Source organism: Sphaeramia orbicularis, chromosome 6, assembly GCF_902148855.1.
Source record: "Sphaeramia orbicularis chromosome 6, fSphaOr1.1, whole genome shotgun sequence".
In the NCBI taxonomy this organism is placed as follows: domain Eukaryota; kingdom Metazoa; phylum Chordata; class Actinopteri; order Kurtiformes; family Apogonidae; genus Sphaeramia; species Sphaeramia orbicularis.
Window position 1 is genome coordinate 53,545,189 of NC_043962.1, and position 20,213 is coordinate 53,565,401.

Consider the following 20,213-nt stretch of genomic DNA (forward strand, 5'->3'; position numbering starts at 1 on the left):
TAATATTTCTGGAAAAATGAATTAATGTAGTATATTCTGGAGAATTTCAATAGAAGTTTTCAAGCTAATAACCTCAGTACAAATTCATTAGGATGGTTTACACATTAACTACTTGGACTAATCACAGTAGCCCCAGTATAAGCGAATTTTGGGTCATTATGTTCATATACAGAATGATCAAAAGTTAAGGACACTGGCATATCTAAGCCTAGAACATACATCCGTACATCTGCTTATTGACAGCCTTTCATTTTCTTGTCAGTGCATCAAAGTTAATACAGCAAAACGGTAGAAAGGCTGACTACTGTTAGTAAATTTGACTGAATTACTATTATTACTATTATTAGAGTACAAATGCAGTTTTCTTTGTGCATCTCTATGTGGAGCATCACAGCTTCTTTTCCTTTACGTCGTTTTGGAGTCTTGAGGTCCCATTTTGGGGTATACCAAATAATTTGTATTTGACGACACTTGGAAATAACAAAAAAAAAAATGAAGCCCCCATTCAAGAAGACAAATAACCAACATCACTGAGAAAGACATGGGGACACACAGGGACTCTTTGTACACACTTATCATGAAGGGACCTTCAGTGCTTCGAGCTCAACTCAAAAACAAATGATCCCTTCAGAGCGAGATTCCAGACGGAGATAACATGAAGGGCATTTGCTGGACTAACTCTAAAGGCTCATTTGTGAGGCAAATTGTTTCCATTCAAGAAGTCTGAGAGACTCTGCATAGATTAGAGCACACCATGAGGAAGTTTGGCGCAGCAGTACATGCTGTGTAACAGTAGCACTCCACCCCAAGAAGCAGAATGTTTTCTTTGTTTTTCTACTCTGTCAAGGCCTGTCTGGTCATCAGTTCAGCTGTGATGAATAGGATGAATTACAAGTCCTAATTGGGGAAGAGGTTTTCAAATGGGGCCTATAGAAGATGACGAGATCCAGCTCAAATGATCAACAAGAAGCACAAGGGTTTTGGTTACCAATCAAGTTCAATAAGCTCCTCTTTCCCTCCACCTTTTCTGTTTCCCTGATGACTTCCCTGAAAGATGGGAGTAAAAGCCAATATTCTTTTTCAGAATACATGTTAGATTCACATTAATATATTTAAATATCACCCTTACCGAAGTCTTGTCTCTGATGTTGTATAACCAGAATTCATCAGAGTCACCTGAAACTAGAGTTATATAACGCACAAGAACATTACTGTATTTAAATACTTTGAAGGATAGTGGATTTTTAAAGACTGATAGAATGATGGTTTCTATTGGGAAAAAAATAATCAGCTGATATTAATGCCCTACATTTCAAATAATTAGACACTGTTTACGGTTTGTCTACATTACAACTGTTGACCTGAACATCTACACCAAAGTAACAAATATCTCAATGAATAAAAGTGCATTTAAAAAAATAAAATAAAAATTTAACCTTTATTTAACCAGGAAAATTACACTGAGGTCAAATTATTTGTAATATCCTGAAGTCACACTGTATTCTAAACTTACATTAAAAAAATTAAGACTTTCCATCATAGCAGTGTTACTATTACAGGGTGCTTGCTCTTCATCCAAATAAAAATTCCAGACTTTTTCAAAACTGCTATTTTTTTTCCCTCAAGACCTTGACTTTATGTGCTTTATACTTGCATGCCTACTGTTTTGGTTGAGATTGTACCTGTTGTGTGTAGTAGAAAAGTTCATTTTACTTAATGTATAACTGAATGAATGTATAATTCGCAGTAAATTAAGCTTTACTGACAGAAACATTTTCAAAACATATGAAAATCACAAAAGTGCAAGGATATCACACAAACAAGTTTCACTAGAATCACTCCAGTACTGACCTGTTAGTGAAATCACATCAAATTCTTATATGCGTTCCTCATGTATTTCTTATCTTATAAGATTATGTGCCTTTCAAGCATACTCAAGCATTCAACTATGAGAGAAATTTTTTCCATACTTTATTAAAACTTTCACACAAAATTCCAGACTTTTGAAGGTCTTGAAAACAGTGTTTCAAAATTCCATACTTTTTAAGACCTGCACAAGCACCCTGTATTAAGGCAGTGACACCATATTTCTGTGCTATGATGGTCTTGTATGGGCCAGATCAAGTGAAAGGTAACATCAGTGTCAAAAATTAAAGTTTCACTTATCATTTCTTAAATAAGCTATTTTTTTTTTAGCTTCAGAGCTCTATTTTCTGGAACTGTTTACAAAATTTCAGTATCACTTGTAGACAAAAATATATGACGATATAATCAATATAAAATGAAACCTAAAAAGGACTAAAATATGTAAATGTAGAATTAACTTTAATAATATTTTTTCTTGCTTGTATCAATGATATTTTAAGTCTGTGAATCTGTAGGAACTAATTATTCAACAGTACAAGAATATAGAAAGGTTACGTACAATCCAATTATTTGTAAAATATGCTCTGCTATTAGCTGTATATATATCACTTCAGTTGTAATATATATGTTTAATAAAAGTTTATGAGCATATTTGTAGTGTTTTAGTTTCAGCAAAGTATTTTATAGTGATCCTGAACAAAGTGACAAACAGCTGTCCCCGTATCACAACATATTTGTGTTCATAAAAACTTATTTAGACATTTTTATCCAATATTGATCACAATTGTAGTTTTACATCAGAGCTAAAGCCCTATGTTTCATTTAGTGTCAATTTCTTATGAGAACAGCATGAAAGTACTTACTGAGACCTATTCATACATGTATTAAATATGGAGATAAGTTATTTAGTTTTCAACACAGAGCACATTGAACATGAAATGTGTTCCCATGCACCTCTTGATCTGGCCCGTATGATCCTGAAAGATGCAGAATCAGTAATGCACTGGTGCTTAACAGGAAGCCAAACACCTGTCACTGTTATGACAACCGTCACAATCAGACAATCATAATCTACTGAGCTGATCTTATCAAATTTTCAGATGCTTGTTTTGTCTGGAAGAATCTGCTCAGGCGAAATGAGGATAGCTGACTTTTAAAGTGACAGCAGGTCACTTGTGGATCACAGACTATGACTCATATTCATTAAAAAATACATAAAATTTATAGTTAAAAGACAATCAAAATGTGTGATCACGCTTATCAATGTATTCAGATATCTTAAATGCTTTGTTTTATGTTTCATCATCCTTGTTTCAGAGTAATTTATGTGTTCTTTGTACAATATTGTCATTCCTGTGACAATTTTTTTTGTCTTTTTTAGATTTCACATGTGCACTGTCTCTTTGACACTTAACTATAGACATTACTTAATGCCGCTACATTAAATATGATGCAAACATTCTAAAGGGAAACAGATAGTGCATTAGTGCAATAATTATTTCCCTCTGCTTTATTTGTAGGACGTTTCATTAATCCTAGTAGTAAGATTCAGAGTGAGCTCCTCAATAACATTTTGAACATATGTAGTCACACCCTTTTTGAAGCACTTTCAGTTGATGATGGCAGGCATGTTGGAGCAATGAAGCAGATATTTTTTCCATGTGATGTAACTGGTGGGAGAGTGATTTCCTACTCATTTCTCTGTTTTATGACATACACAGTGTATGTACAGCTCCGGAAAATAAAGAGGTGAAACCACTGGTGGTTCATTCTACAAACTACTGACAACATTTATGCTCAACTTCAACTCTCTGCTAGTAAAAATACTGTAAAGGAATCATTTATTCGTAGAAAATGTGTGTATAAAATGATGAAGTATTTTGAGACCTTGAAAACAGACTCGCATTCATTTTCAAACAATGCCCTTCTAATATTTCGACATAAGAGGCCACAAACTAATATTTGGCGTCATAATCCCTTATCTTCAATGACATTAGTCCTGAAGCAAAAATATAAACAGCTTGGCTTTGTTTAGTAGCTTGTGACCATCCATACTCTATTTTGTCCCAGTGTTATACATTGAAATATTGCTGTAAAAGCCTTGATGCGTTCCCCCCCAGTTCTTTGTGGCCTATATTAGTAAAAGGCTGCATTTCACAGTAAAAAAGAAAGTGCATTCTTTAATGTTCAGTTCAACAGTACTAAATGGATGTTAGTAAATTAAAGGCAGGCTGAAGCTCTTAACACACAAGATTTTCTACCTTACAATACACAACATGCCACTGGTGTACTTACAGCTTCCGTGTGGATGGGGTGCACTGCAAAAAGCAATGCTGCCACCAAGCCTGATGTTTTATCCAGGAACAAACGACACACTCGCAAAAAAATTACACAAACTACTGCGTGTAATATGACATTAAGGAGATGGTAGGACGAAGCACTGAGCTCACTAAAGAGGTAGTTCAGTCGAAAGGTGAGAACGGTCAGGGGTCGGTAAGATTTATGACTCCGCTCCTGTAGAGGGAAAAGAAAACATTCTGTCAGATGTACGATAGATGAGTAAGAGGCTTTACAGCCTCTCAAATGACTCCTGAAATTGAATTCACTATGAAAAACCTAATTCTGTTGAAATAATATACAGTATAATTCTACATAAAACCTCACAAATGCATTCTATGTAGTAAACTAATAAAGTAGCAGAGCATCATTTACCTCAGCCATTGGAGTACCCCAGAAGTCATTAAGGAAGAGGTTATGGAGAGGGGTTGAGGGGCGCAGATCCTTGTTGTCAAGGATTGCAGAGACATCGTCAAACACAAAACCGCATGACAAACTGTTCCAGTAACAGCCCACCACCAGTCCAGTCAAAAGTAAAATCTCTTTCCATGACACGGCAGCCATGGCTGACCAAAGCCGTCATTGATCACTGTACAGAAAGAGAATCAGTGGTAAAATAAATCACAATTAGCAAACACAAACTTATAAGTAACACACAAGTGTCATTTTCAAAAATAACAATATATCACAAAGTAGTGTGAGTTCAGTAAAAACATGACATCCAAATGTCTAAATGTTTAAATGCACACAAAAAACCCTTCACACTTATTCTGAATGTAACAGTATTTCATAGTTTCATACAGGTTGAGTAAAGCTCGTATTTTGTTTGCGTATTCCTATGTAAGCCTTATTGTGAATTTAGCATCCTCTGATTATGACATTTGGGATTTGCCAATATTATTCAGATTTTGGGAGCATTCTTTGAACTGTGCGTATATTCAAAATATCCCAGTATCTCTGCATTTTTTCGATTATTTGTAACATACAGGTTTTTGCTTTTTTATAGTCAATGCAATGGACACAAAGGGTAGAGATGCACAGCCAAAAGCAAAGCCCACACTTGGATGTTGAAATAATGTCTTGTTCCTCTCTATGTGTCTATGACATGTGTGTGTTAACATGCTGTCCTCTATGTGCCTTTAATATGTATGTCGAAATCTAATGTAACATGGATGCACTGAAATGTCTGTCTCTTTAATATGCTGATGCAAAGCAAGATATGGAGATGTATTAGATCTAAGAAGTCGAATTTTCTTAAGGGTACAATAAAATAACTAAACTAACATGATGACAAGTAATGTCTAGTGAATAATTATTTTTACTACAATGACTTTCCCTTGTAAATATAACTCATCATAGTTTTGAACCATATTTATCGTATATGTCTACAAAAACTCAGAGATGAAAACACCTAAAAAGCTTCAAGGCATACTTGTTGAAGTGCACTGGGACCAACTGCAGCAAGTAGATCAGCAAAAAATAATTTTAATGCTCTGCATTGATTTGGCTTATGTAATGCCCATAATGTTTTGGGTGTTGTGTCAAAGACTTATAAGGGTAGTGCTTAAAATTGTGGTACTTGTATTTTTAGAATTCGACTCTTTAGCATCCCATTCTATGTAGCATCTCAGAGGCAAATAATATGCTTTTTATTACACTACATTTTTCTGACACCATGAATTACTTTTAAGATAACAATCTTTCCCACTTATATGCTAGATTAAACAAGACATCAGTGAATGAAGTAGTTTAAATCAATTTATATTACTACGAACACATTAAAGCAGTAATAATATGAATCCAGAAACATCCCACGTTTTAAGTTTTACTGCACGACTCCTTCGATATTTCATTCTTTAATGACATTTTTCTGACAACACTTACGCTGGACCTCTGTGAGGCTATGAATGCAGACTTTTTACGTGAAGCTGAGTTTGTGGTTTTAGTACAAAGTAAATGATCTGAATACTTCCTCCACTACCATAAATGGTTCAGTGACAGCTGCACAGATCTAAAGCAAAGGAGGATGTAAGGAGGATGTACTTTACTAGCAGTGCACAAGCTTAGCCCATCTAGTATTACTCAGTCAAGTAAAAACCATGGATAGACCAGTGGTGAATAAAATCAACAATGTCGCTGTACCATGTACCCAAAAGAACAATGAGACGAAACGCAATGATCAACATTAGAGGTTTGCAACCTAACGCTAGCTAACCATAAAGCTAATTGAGCAGCTAATTTTAGCTAGCTGACCACTGCCCTAGAAGCTAGAAAAGGGTCACCGCAGATGCTTTTTATGGAACGTCTGACCTACCGTGTCTATCGCACAGCAAATGGCGAGTGCAGATGTGTGTGATCAAACACCTGGAATGATTGGTTAGACACACGCGTAGGTTAAGCTAGTACACAATTCATGAACCGACATTCCCCAAACGTACTACAACACACCGCCCCTATTGCTTCCGGTGCAGAGGTGACCGCGCAAGTTAAACATTAGCTTAGCATTACTAGGCGTTGAAGTTTGAGGTGCTAGAGTTACTGTGGCTAGTACGACTCTGTTGGTGAATTTATTGTGATAACATTATATCCACGATGTGTTAATTTATCGGCATAATATCTTGTTAGTTTTCACTTGTAACATTACGTGACTTGTAGATCATTAACCGAGCTAGCTAGCTTCCCCTACTTAGCAGTGAAAGGTACCAGCAGCTGTTACCTAGCAGCCAAAGCGTTTCATCATGGAAGCCGCCGGATACCTGTTTCTGTCTTCTACTCTAACCAGCCATAGTTAAGGCTTGGTAGATTAAATGCCACTCTACACTGCACAACTGGTTACAGCCTCACAAACACGCGAGAGACAAGATGTCTGTTGCTCTCGAATGGGATAAAGTGAGCAGAATAGATCCAGATGCTCTCCAGGAGTTTGAAAAACCCAAAGTGGACGAGGTCTTCACTATGTTCGTTTCGGTAATGGCCTGTGATTTAACATCATTATTCAATAAATTTCAACTGATTTGCTCAGCCACATACTCCTATGGACCTAGTTTTAGTGTGTCCGTAATAAAGCTTGAATGAATGAATGAGCTACCCTGTTATGTGTTTCCTCCATTAAGTGTGTGTAGTTTACATGATGTCTTTTTTATGTAGACTGAAGATTGGAAGGTGAAGGATAAAACCCCAGAGAAAATTATACAAGTCCTCAGACTGTGTCAGGCTCTGCTAAAGGTATTGTATGCATTTTTGTAATATTTTTTAGTACGTTTTAAGTTATAGAGCATTTCTTTTGAGGTAAAACTAAGAAACTGTTATTCATGGAGACATATCTCATGTAATTCCTTGCTCTCTGGCATCACAGGTAAAAAAAAAACAACAAAAAAACAAAATTACTGGGATTTTTAACTTGGATTAGAAAGTATGAGCCTGTGTTCTTCACATTGGCTGCCATATGTTTATTTCTTGCTTTATAATGTGTTTAGTTTTTACTATGATGCATTTTGTACCTGTGTTTTAAAGTTGCTACAACAATAAAAAGCAATGTTATTGGTATCATTAGTGTCCTTTCCAACAGTCCCACCACCAATATGCAACAAGAGGCAACAATATTGAGTGTGTAATTCATGTCATTGACCTTGATGCTATTTCGGGTGGATAATAACTGCTTGAAATATTGCCATAGAAACAATATGCACGCATCATTTGGGGCATAATTGACTTACTCTCTTCTTTCTGCTAGTTTAAGGACAGGGAGGTTGATATTTCTCATAAATTCATTGAAGACATGGGTGAAGAGCATGCTAAAACTGGTAAGTTTGGGAGAGAAATCAAAATGTTTGCTAAATGTAGGATTCTTTAACATTTGCATTGTTGTTTTTGACTTTTGTATTTTAGAAAAAGAACTACATGCCAAGGTGAAGAGGCTGGAACAAGAACGCAAGGTTTGTACTTGCTGAATTATAATAAATTGTAAAAAATGATTAATGTGATTCATACATTCTGATAAGGGCTGGGTGATACACTGCTAATTGTTGGAATATAGTTTTGTTTTGTTTTTGTTTTTTTTTTTTTTTTGGGGGGGAGGGGGGGGGGGGTAGATCACAGAGGGTTTCAGTATTCTATTGTTTGCGTCATTGGTGTGATGCAGATATTTTTGTGTCCAAAGTGAAAAGGGTTCAGTTAAATGAAAAGAAACAGTTGAATCAGTTTTGATAGAATATGTGAGGCATGACAGCAAAAATAGCAGTGTGGTGTAAACAAAAACTTCACACCAAATAAACCTGCTAAAATAGGCAAAATTCTCTGTAGAACACTATGTGGTTTAAGTTGTGTAGCAAAAAATTGCATGAAATGAACATAGATACAAAATGTACATACACAAAACAAGTTTCTGAAAGAGTTTTGAATAATTAAACTTGGCAGCCCTTATTTGTTGTGGGCCTACATACGTATTTTGGGTGTTTGTGAATTGGTTTAAGAGTCTGGTTTAGACCAGCTCTAAATGTGAAGTGTCATGAGATAACTTTTGTTATCATGTGGTGCTATATAAATGTAATTTGACTGATCGATTGGTATTAGGGATGCAAAGTATTGATTAATCCATTAATCATTAGTTGGTTGACCTTATTGATCAATTAACAATTAACTGATAAGCGGCGATTTTCCTGAGAACCTGACTTTCTCTTTCAATTGGATGTATAAGAATAAAAGCTAAATATTTGTGTATATACTTCATGTCATATTCCTTAATGATTGATTTATTGTACCTTTGGATACAGTACAGGGAATGACATTTATGGAGTAGAACTAAATAAATTCTGCAGAGAAATTCAATAAAATAAATGGATCTGAAGAGGGGCAGTTTAGAAGAAATGGGCATTTCTGACTTTGCATCACTACCTGACATGATGGAGCGAGATTTGAGCAGAGATGAAGCCTCGTTTGGGCAGTGGCGCCCCCTACTGTCGACACCACACACCCATCGTTGAAAAGGGCAATTAACCAGCAATTAATAATCTAATCGAGCAAATTCTTATTGAGAATTAATTGATAGTTGATTAACTGTTTACATCCCTAATTGATTTTTTTTAAGATTATTATATTTATTTTGAATGATCTGCTTCTACATTTTTGAAATGTTCCACTTTTTTTTCCTTTTTCTTTTTTTTTCAATTGTTAGTCTTGGTTTGACTATAAAGAAGTTAAAAACAAAAATAAATGTCAGGTTTCTTCAACTTTGACTCAGGACCTAAAATCAGCCTTTAAACAAAGAAATAATCATATGACATTTCCTTAATTCTACCATCATACATTATATTGGGCACTTACAGTCATGTTACATACTGTATCTTATTGAACTATGGGTTTTTCTTTTCACCAGTTGGATGAATGCCATTGTCAATATAAATTGTGTAGACTGCATTAATATGTGGACACTTGTTTACTTCTAGAGACTCACAGCCAAGTCTTTTAGCCAATCAGAGGGTGAATCTGTCTGCAAAGCGATTGGCTGTGCTGATCACTGAAAGACAGCACCTAAGAAGATTACAGTTAATTCCTCGTAATAATTCCTTGCCTCCAGCCAGTACTAGTGTTTAGTTGATAATTATTTTTCTTATTTTTCTTATTTGTGGAATCAGAATTGGCACATGCACTGTTTGTTTGGGAACAAGAAAAAATAATCCTTGTTTTAGAGCTTACTGGTCAATGGAACTAGTTAGTGTTGAGACTAGATGGGGATAATGGGCACTAAGAGGTTTTTGGCTGTGTGTTATTTGCATGTTTGTTTGTGTTGTTTTCGGTCTGCGTGGATCAGCACACCGGCACAGGCCCAGACTCTCGCTTCCTGAGGGATGAGATTCGGCAGCTTGAAACCCAACTGGAGCAGAGGGAAAAGGAGGTGACCCAGTTGAATAAAGAAATGGGCAAGGAGAAGAAAACAAATGAGGAGGTATGAACACTTTTCCCATAAGCCCAAGGCTGGTTTGTGCATACTGTAGTGACATTGTGTTGGTGCATCCTTCTAATTACCTGCAAGGGAAGTAATGTTTCTCTCCTTTTTGCTGTGAAAAGAGATGATCCCAACTGGTTTTACTGAACTGTAGAAAGTTGCATTTTAATATTGTGTTGTAAAAACATTTAAAGCCAATTTCATAAAATAAACCTCCGACTTTGTTTCATTAGGACCATGATACTTTAAATCCCAAGCTGCTGTAATCTCTATGCTATTGTGTTGCTTTCAGTTGCTCCTCTTTGAGTTATAGAATATAATACAATACAATAGATCTTTTTTGTCACTGTTACAGTAACAATAAAAATCAGTTTAGCAGCTCTGTTTCGCAGCAGATTCTTAAAGTGCAAAAGAAATGTTGTATATAAAAACTATCACACGAGAATTATACTGAAAATGTATACTGAAAAATACTGACATTATACAAAAACTCCAAAAAAATAGTGAAATATAAAACAGGCCAACTCTATACCACAGGTGTGTGCTTCTATGAAACTGGGTACATTCTGGTACCTGGCACTTTGCCAGTTTTTTTAGACCCAATAATAAAAGGTAAATTTAGACATATTTCCCCCAGGATGTGCCTAATGATGACCTCAGATAAATGCAAAAAAAAAATTATGCTCTTGCTCTGAGCCATCCCAAAATTAATGAATTTTTAATAAAATATTGGGGCCAAAAAGAGGACCAAAATTGGGACATGAAAAACTACCTAGGCATCAGTGCATTTGATTTGGACCACATGGTTATAAATGGTCTTATATACAGCTATAAATAAAGACACTATGTTAAAATTGATGATCCTAGTGGTTTTTCTAATCCAGACTTGAAGGTTTTTCATGAATCTCAGTCTCGTTCCAGGTTTTGTATGTAACCCATCGTGTCCACTTGCATAACATACAGAACCTGCCCACTTAAACTCATATAAATCGCGAATAATTTTGCAACAATGGTCATTTTTGTCAAACACTCTGCCTTGCATAATTAGTTCAATTCCTAAAATGTATCTGTGAGAGAATAAAGAGATATATAAAGAAAGTAGTAGTGCGTAATTTTCGGGTCCTTTTGACCGTGTTACATGTGGATTTTTGTATTAAATTTAATGTAAAATAATATAAAAATGGGGTTTATCTGAAAAACAGTTCCTCTTTTATCTCAGTAAGTATTTATTTTTAAAATAGACCCAAAGTGCTTCCAAATTTGCTTCATAACATTAGTCTACATCTGGTTTGAATCTTTAGCCCCCATGTCCTGTTTTTAGGACCAGTTTCATAGAAGCACCCAGATAAAAGAAATATATGCAACATATAAAGGATATATACAAGTTAATAAATGGTATGTACAAGGTAAAAATGTGCTGTTCGTCCGGTAAAGGTAAACTGTCATTGTGTCTCTGTGTTCTGTACACCCTGTGTTCTTTACAGTTGGCTGCACGAGCAGAGGAGGCTGAAGCTCAAGTTCGCAAACTGAAAAGAGAGGTATGCAACAGCCTGTGTGATGTTTCATTCATCACTTCATCCTCAGCATGATTTAACCCATCCATTTTTTTTTTCACTCACTTCATTTAATCTGCTAGTCTAGTCTCATGTGCATGTGTGCTTTTATCAAAATTCATCCTTCCTTGTCATCTCTTTCTTCCCATCACCAAAGATAAAGAGCCTTAAGAGGGAGGTAAGAAATATAGGACTATGTAGTTGAGTTAAGATAAGACTTTAGTTTTTAAAAATAGTTATAAGTTTGATAGTATTTGTATAGAATGAAAATAAGTTTTAATGAGGACTACACTCTGTTATATTTCCATTTTTACAGATTTTAACCATTAGTCTCTGAGGCTTACTCCAGCTAGTGAAGTGGATTACAAACAAAATAAGGATTGATCTTTCATTAGAAACAAGAAGAGAACAAATCTATGTGGTACATCTTTCCGTAGGGCCAGTGTTGACTTTATTTCACAATCTTCTATTTACCATATGAAACCCATTTATTGTCAGATGTGTTCTGTCTAGAGTTAGCTCCAGCTGTTTTTTCTGAGACTAAAGCAGTAAAACGGTCCTTTCTGTACTGCCGCAGAATGAGCAGCTTAATCAGGATGTCAGCTTCTATCGATCAGAGCTGGACCAGAAGGAGCCGGCCCCTTCTCGAGAAGAAAATGCAGAGACCCTCAGGAAGCTCAACGCAGCCCATCGTGAGATCTGCCAGTATATAGAAGACCTTCAGGTACTTGGGTGCTTTTGTTGTCTTTCATATATACTGGTCAGTAAGGCAATATGTGACAATATCTATCTGACAAGTTTAGCAGCACAGAATAAAGAACTATAAAGAATTGCATTGGCAAAGAAATCCTTTAAATCTGTTCAAAACATGAAAGAACAGTGTAGTTTTCAGTTCACATTTTCACTTTGTAGTGCTTGTTTTTATGGCTTACACCTGTTTTTTTTATTTTTTAACTTGCTTGTGCTACTGATTCGTAGCATGTAAAAGTATTCTATTTTGTTGAACTGAATTGGTGATTTTATTTTTGGTGGCAAGCGAGCTGAGGATGAAGTATTATACCTGAGGACACAGAATGAGCAGATGCAGAAAAGTCTGGAGGAGTCGGTGAAGGAGATGGAGAAGATGACAGATGAGTACAACAAGATGAAGATTGTTGTACAGCAGACTGACTCCATCATGGACCAGCTCAGAAAAGAGAGAGACCATGCAAAGCTGCAAGTAAAGGGTTTTAACTCACTATATTTTTTCTTTCTTTTTTGTTCTTTTCCCACCCTGAATCTATGGGTGGGTTGTACTACATATTTTTATGCTGCCCTGAGTTAACCTTTAAAGACCCAGAGCAGTTTATGGGATGCCTTTTGCTTTTGTCTCTTATTCTAGCCATCAGTATCGAGTCCCACACATCATTTGATTCTGGAGAACCTGAAGTTTTATGAAAGTTCTTTTAAAGTTCCAATATGACAACTGGTTTGTCTGAGAATGGATGAATCAAAAATAGTAAAAAAAAAAACAGCTGTAAAAATGTAGTGTATTTTACAGTGAACCCAGACAGAAATGTTGGGGAGTTTATTTTTAGTTTTTACCCTTGGCCACGCTGGGCGCAGGGTATTGTCATCAGCTCGTCATCCGTCCGTCCAAAAACTTTGGCATAAGTCGGGCCACTAGGTGGCAGTAGTGCACCTGATAAGTCAGGCCAAGGGTTTTCAAGTACGCTTACGTTATGGTACAAAGTTGTACTTGGATTTTTGACACTTCCATATTAAATTTCTTGTACATCTGATGTCTATTAAAACATTGTATTACCTTTTTTTTCAGTGTAAATCAATCTAAAAAGATAAACTAAAGGATGGTGTATCCCAAATAAAAGGAATTTTCTGAGAAACATATCTATCTATCTATCTATCTATCTATCTATCTATCTATCTATCTATCTATATATATATATATATATATGTATATATATATATATATATATATATATATATACTGTTAAACATGAAAAAATGTGAGCAGTGCAACAAATAGTGAAAAATGCCTTCTCAAACTGTATGTATACAAGGAAATACAAAAATGTCAATGATTAAAGAAAATAAAATAGTTTAAATTACTCTTTTAGGAATAACTGGAGCAGTTGAAGCCACAAAGACTGCACAAAAAGATATGTACATCCCAGTATCATGTGGACTGGATAAAATAACATTATCTAATGTAATAAGTGTTTTAGTCAGAGGAAGAGCGGTATGTTAACATGGCTTAAATAAATCCTAAAATACATTTTCACTCCTTCCTTCCTCCATCCTGTTCCCAGAAAACACTCCTGTCCTATGCCAATCCTGGAAGGATGACTCCTGCCTCATGAAATGCAGTGTTTTCTTGAACTTTTGACATTTTGCAGAAGGGACTTTCAACTGACACATTATTTATTATAATTATTCAGAATTATTAAGAACTGCATACTATACTGTATATATAAAATTATATGATTAATACTACTGCTTTTTTCCCATCCCACCACAGTCATGATAATGAATAGTTAAATTGACTCTGATCGCATGGGAATCCTGAAATACTGTCAGTCTCTGGATTGCAAAGATTTTCATAAATGCTGGCTATTCCCCAACTGATTATGCTAAGTTTGATTCTAATAAGAGTGCTTTGATTAACAGGTATTGATTTGTCAGTAGACATACTGTGTAATATGACCAAACAATTATGTGATTTGATCTGTTAGAATCAGAATACTTTATTAATCCCAGGGGTAAATTATATCTAGGTGATTTCATACCCAAAACAATACGTATCATGATACTGCACGTGTTTTGTGGATTCAGTGAATAAGTAAGTTGTATGAAATGAGTCAGACTGTGTCTTTTTATACTTTATTTGTTATTCATTACATATTTACCATTTGGTAGAATATCTCATTAAAATATGCATTATTTAAGATTGTGTTCAAAATAATTGAAATGTACCAATAGAATATACCAGAGGCACCAAAATGCTGTCTTTAAAATATAAAATGTTTCTCCACGGGGTGTGTCTGTGGACACTGATCACAACTTTTGCCAGTTGGCTGTTTGCAAATCCATGTGGAAAACCCTTCATATATCACATGGGGAGATTTTAAAATGAAGAGTTGCAGTGATACATCTATTACTGTCTTGAATGTTTCATGTTGTCTTTATAATATTGTGTAAGAGATCAGTAAGTGTGTGTCTTTATTGTGTAGGTCAGAGAGCTGTCAGAAAAGATTCAAGGCATGACAGACGACAATGATCCGATCATGGCAGCGGTCAACGCCAAAGTAGAGGAGTGGAAGGTGGGTCTTGAACAAATGTCTTAAATTCTCAGCAAGGCCACTCTTGTGTGTTCTAAGTCAGATATAGTTAGTGTTATACAGTACAGTTTTAAAAGAAATGTAAAGAGGAAAATTAATATTATAAAAATAAGTCTCTTTGGCTTCTTGGTCCAAGGAAGTAAATACACTATAAAGCAAATCATACCCAACTGTACTGTTTAACTGACACTGTTTTTTTTTTTTTTATTTATTTAGAGAGTCCTCTCTGGGAAAGATGATGACATTCTGGTGTACCAGCAGATGATTCGCGATCTGAGGGAAAAACTGCGTTCGGCTCAGATGGACTTGGACAAAACCAACATAATTGCCTTACAGCAGGTCTGGAGAAATGAACCCTCCTTATCTATTAACATGTGTGTGTTTAATGTGTGTGATACAGTGTATATATTGACACACAATTTATTTAAACAAAACTCAACCTTACATCCTCCGAGTAGATTGAGTCAGTGTTCGAAACACCTTACACAGCATATATAGTGTTTATATTTATTAAATGTGCTTTTAGTTACCATAAGTTTACTTAGATTAAATTATTTTGCAAAGCTTCATGATAGAATTTATGCTCATTTCACACACACGCACACACACACGCACACACACACACACACACACACACACACACACACACACACACACACACACACACACACACACACAAAGTGTCATTCCAAACATATTAGAATGCAAACCACTGCTTTACATTTTTTTTTTATTTATTTTACCTTTATTTAACCACAAAGTCCCATTGAGATTAGGAATCTCTTTTGCAAGGGAGACCTGGCCAAGGTAGCAGCCATACGAAGTCCAACATCATAAAACACATACATGATACACAATAAAACACAATAACAACTATTCAACCATAATGGCATCAAGAAAAACAGTGACATTCCTCCTTTACTGCGTTCTCCATGATACTTTTAAAATCATTGACAGAGATGAGTGTATGTAGTTTTACGTTTTTTTGAAGATTATTTCACGACCATGGTGCATGGTAGGAAAATGCTGTTTACTACTACTTAATCCATGTCCTGGTTTTATTGTAATACTAAAAACTGTTAGCCACTGTAAACATTTATCTCTCGGTTTGTGCATTTTTATGTAGTACACTGTGTACACACTGTACTTGTTTGCATACTGTGTGGATTTCACACAGGGTGGTTCTCTCACATTGAGCACAGCCATTGTGCACTTGTAAGTGGTGCGGCATTATCACATACATTCACCTTTGAGTTTTACCTGCTAAAATATCCGTAGATTTGTTTGGATTTTAATGAAAATGCTTTTACTTTCAGTGTTTTATGAGAGGTGGTAATTGAGCAGAATCCAAGTTATTGCTGAAGTAGCTTAATTGCATCAAAGTGTGCTGTGCCACCATTTTCACATCTGGTAGTCCCTCCCCCTGACCACTGAGGTAGAGAAATGTTCAGTGATCTGCTCTGCATTTGCTGCAATTGTCAGTACTAAATGACTTGCACTTTGTGGCATGTATGGAGGGAAGGATGTTGCTGCTTAAAGTGTTGATGATCTTGTGTCTTAGTAAATATGTTAAAGAAGCTTCAAGTATGAGTCCAGATTGAGCATACTGCATGATATTGCAGACAAAATGAGAAAAAAATGAAAGCGACATCATGGAAAGGTGTACACAAACAATAGTGTGAGTTTTTTTGTGTGCTTCAGAATAGTCTTCAATCTGGAGATATTTTTTCTTTTCAGTATCTCTGTCACATTTCCTACTTTCTACTGTTTTCATCTTGTTACATTTCATCTGTTCTTCTGTCTTTGCTGCCTTGGGCCAGGTCATATATGAACTCTGTGCTGTAAGTTGTTTTTTTCTGTTCAATGTCTATTGTGCCTTTCATCCTCACCCCTCCCCCTTTTTGTTCATTTCATACTTTTTTTTTTTTCATTCTCAAAAAATAGTGATATGTTGTTCTTCAGAAATCCTCTAATTCAAGGATGTCAGATTCATTTTAGCTCAGGCACCACATTCAGCCCAATATGATCTGAAGTGGGACAGTCTAGTAAAATAATAATATAATGATATATATAAATAACTAGTGCGTTGAGCCATGGGGATCCACAGGTTCTAGATGTGGTAGTTTTTATGCTGTTATGTATTTGTGCATGCTGTACTGCATTTGTCCAGTAGTCACCCCCAAAGCTTTCTGGCCATAGCAAAGTGATTGTAAGGCTATTGTACTCAAAATTACTAATATCTCCCAATTATTGGTCCTATCAATTTGCCATTTTTGCTAGTCTCTTTCTTGACCAAAAATACAGAAGTGTGCCAAACTGCAGCAGTCAGCTCTTTCCAGTTTTTGTGTGAATCCCCAGACACACATGCACACACACAGAGGCCATTTGGCTTTTATAAGTCAGCTCCTAACTTTTCTTTATATTTTAGAGTGAAAAAAGTAAAATTACATAGTGACAATATTTACATTTACAAACTATTCCTTAAAAAATGCAAATAACATGAACAACCATGAACAAACTGAAATTTATTTTAAGAAAGAAGTGCAATTTTAACAATGTTATGTCACAGTTTGTCATCTACACATGTACATTATAACTTACAGACCACTGTGGATCTACAAAAGCTCAAGTAATAAGCAGAATATTGGAAAATTACACTTACCTCTCTTAACACATTTCAGGTTGTTCATATTTATTTAGGTTATTCACATTTGTTATGAAAGGATAATTTGGAAATGTAAACATTTTATGTAATTTCCTCTTCTTTTTTTTTTTTTACACTAAAACAAAGAGAAAAATGTTTTCAGTCTTTATATTTGTTATGATTGTATTTTACTGGTCTTACCTGCCTGAAATGGAATTAGGCTGAATGTGGACCCTAAACTAAAATGATTGTTAATACCTTCAGTGTAATTTTTGCATTTTACAAATTCATTCTACAGGCCGGATTGGACCCTTTGGCAGGTTGGTTTTGGCCCATGGGCCGTTTGTTTGTCACCCCTGATCTAATTCTTTCACATTGTTGGTCAATGTCCCAAAGGCCGTCCAGGACAGAGATAATCAAATCAAGATGCTGAGTGAGCAGGTGGAGGAATATACGAGTGAAATGGAGAAGCACACTCAACTCATTGAGGAGCTAAGGACATCTTCAAAGACTGACAGAGGTGGGTCATGACTGCTAACTAATCTTAACAGACACAAACAGAAGCAGGTCGGATCAGAAACCAGAAAACTTTACACTGGAAACACGTAATGCATGTCTTTCACTTCATTAGAAAACATAAAGCAATAAATACCTAAAAAAATCTAAATCACTGAACATTAAACTCTAAGTCTGTACTCAATAGATATGAAACTGAACATCAGCCTTACTGTACAAAATCTAAATGGGAGCTATTTCTGTCTTGTTTAACCTTGTTTTTACTTTTAGCCCTCTCACCCCCTTCCCCTCAAGGAGCCATTGCTCTTTGATCAGGCTGCATTTGTAAATAAGAATCTGCTCTTAACTGCTTGCTTGGGTAAATAAAGGTTAAATAAAAGTTCAATAAAATAAAATAAAAATTATGAGCTCTTCTTTGAACCTATTTTCACTCATAGCCATTATTTCCAGTTTAGGAAACCAGGACCTGCATCAACTTCTGTTATCGATCATTTCTGTAAAATGCCCTATCACTGCTAGGTAGATTAATTTAGAACAAAACATTGTGTTAAAAAGAGTTCATATGTTAAATTTTGCCAAAACAAATTTGTAAAATTTGTAAAGTAAATAACTGATGCTGTCGGACAAAGATAAAAAAAAAAAAAAAATAGATGCACAGCACATACAGAGAATTGAGATACTGTTTCTTTCTCGCCTTGTTAAATGCCATGTGTATTAGAAAAGAGGTCAACTAGAATAAGAATAAATAAATAGTATAAAGAATAAACTATCACTGAATCCAAAGTGTACATGTCAATCTATTTACAGCAGCAGTAGTGGAATACAGTAATGGTTATGAGGTGAGGAGGTGCATAACGGAACCAAACAGCAGCAGATTTCTCAACAACACCAGATAGGGCAATAGTGCAATGTTTTATAGAGTGCAGAAGACAGTCAGCAACTAATGTGAGAATATCACAGGATGTAAGTCTACTGTCTTTTGTGCAAAAACCACTGAGATGAGTTCTTGTGTAAATGGGAGGGGGGGGGGGTTACAGTCCAGGGATGGGGGGCAAAAGGAGGGAGGTAGTGGACAGAGTTCAGAGTTCCTGACAGCCTGATGGACAAAACTGTTCGACAGTCCTGTGGATCGGGCCCGGAGGAAAGTATTTCCCTCTGAGGTGTAGGAGAATATAAATATAAACCTGTACAGTCAATTAGCAACACAGTTACCACAAACTTGTACTAAAGTGGAATCTGAATTCTGGGATCTTTTGACTTCTGTTTCCTTTTGCTGTTGAAGGTCTTCCATCAGTCATCCAGCAGAGAAAGATGGAAGAGCTGAAGTCCAAGCTGGAAGCTGCAGAGACTAGAGCGATGGAAGCAGAGCAGGCCTGGAAGCTGGCTGAAGATCACGCTGAGGAAAAAGACAAAGCACTCATTGAGGCATCAAACCGTTTAAGCCAGTATGAGGCTGTAAGTGTACAATTTCCTCTTTACCCTTTTCTGTTTTCCTTCAAGCTCTGTTTCTTGCTTTTTTTAACAGTCCAAATCAAATGAATTGAGACTTGACTTCCTAGAAACAGAGATGGTACGTTTGTCTCTTTCCTGTTTGCTCTTACTTTTAAAAGAGACACTGAATGGTCTATGTGACTATGGTGGGATAAATGCACTTGGGTTTACAAGCTAAGTGTTTGTTTTCACCGTGCATAATCACATCCTGATTTCTGAAAAAAGCGTACACTTTGAATTCACTAGAAAAACAAAGTGAGACAATAAATGCCTTTTTTGGATATGTAACCACTGTCCTGTTTTTTGGATGGCAGGGGACTTACGGATTGGAAGAAGCTATTGCGGAGATCAAAGAGTGTAAAAATGAAATTAAACTGAGAGATTGCGAAGCAGAGGCCATGACCAAAGAGATCAACCAGCTCGAGATGAGAATCAGTGACCTCATGGATGAAAACGAGGATTTCAGAGAAAAACTAGGTCAGTTTCCATCTCTCAATTTGTTTAGACCACACAGACTGACCTGG

The 20,213-nt window shown here is 35.8% G+C and overlaps 2 protein-coding genes across 15 annotated transcripts in view; one reads left to right on the top strand and one right to left on the bottom strand.

Moving 5' to 3' along the window:
• tmtc3 (transmembrane O-mannosyltransferase targeting cadherins 3) overlaps nucleotides 1–6,670 on the bottom strand; it is a 52,101-nt gene extending 45,431 nt beyond the window's left edge. For 2 of the 3 annotated variants that reach the window (XM_030137230.1, XM_030137228.1), the window contains exons 1-3: nucleotides 6,518–6,670; nucleotides 4,579–4,792; nucleotides 4,162–4,380 (exon numbers count right to left, since the gene is read on the bottom strand). In XM_030137230.1, the coding sequence (XP_029993090.1) occupies nucleotides 4,162–4,380; nucleotides 4,579–4,767 (408 nt within the window). In that variant the 5' untranslated portion in view covers nucleotides 4,768–4,792; nucleotides 6,518–6,670. The remainder of the gene's footprint in view (nucleotides 1–4,161; nucleotides 4,381–4,578; nucleotides 4,793–6,517) is intronic. The other variant, XM_030137229.1, reaches the window with a different exon arrangement.
• A 70-nt stretch (nucleotides 6,671–6,740) lies between these two features.
• cep290 (centrosomal protein 290) overlaps nucleotides 6,741–20,213 on the top strand; it is a 75,850-nt gene continuing 62,377 nt past the window's right edge. For 2 of the 12 annotated variants that reach the window (XM_030137215.1, XM_030137217.1), the window contains exons 1-15: nucleotides 6,743–7,170; nucleotides 7,351–7,428; nucleotides 7,937–8,006; nucleotides 8,092–8,138; nucleotides 10,013–10,147; nucleotides 11,632–11,685; nucleotides 11,858–11,878; nucleotides 12,278–12,424; nucleotides 12,737–12,919; nucleotides 14,931–15,020; nucleotides 15,255–15,377; nucleotides 16,859–16,879; nucleotides 18,079–18,202; nucleotides 19,481–19,653; nucleotides 20,004–20,166. In XM_030137215.1, the coding sequence (XP_029993075.1) occupies nucleotides 7,066–7,170; nucleotides 7,351–7,428; nucleotides 7,937–8,006; nucleotides 8,092–8,138; nucleotides 10,013–10,147; nucleotides 11,632–11,685; nucleotides 11,858–11,878; nucleotides 12,278–12,424; nucleotides 12,737–12,919; nucleotides 14,931–15,020; nucleotides 15,255–15,377; nucleotides 16,859–16,879; nucleotides 18,079–18,202; nucleotides 19,481–19,653; nucleotides 20,004–20,166 (1,534 nt within the window). In that variant the 5' untranslated portion in view covers nucleotides 6,743–7,065. Of the gene's footprint in view, nucleotides 7,171–7,350; nucleotides 7,429–7,936; nucleotides 8,007–8,091; nucleotides 8,139–10,012; nucleotides 10,148–11,631; nucleotides 11,686–11,857; nucleotides 11,879–12,277; nucleotides 12,425–12,736; nucleotides 12,920–14,930; nucleotides 15,021–15,254; nucleotides 15,378–16,858; nucleotides 16,880–18,078; nucleotides 18,203–19,480; nucleotides 19,654–20,003; nucleotides 20,167–20,213 lie in introns of all 12 variants that reach the window. The other 10 variants (XM_030137223.1, XM_030137224.1, XM_030137219.1 and 7 more) reach the window with 8 other exon arrangements.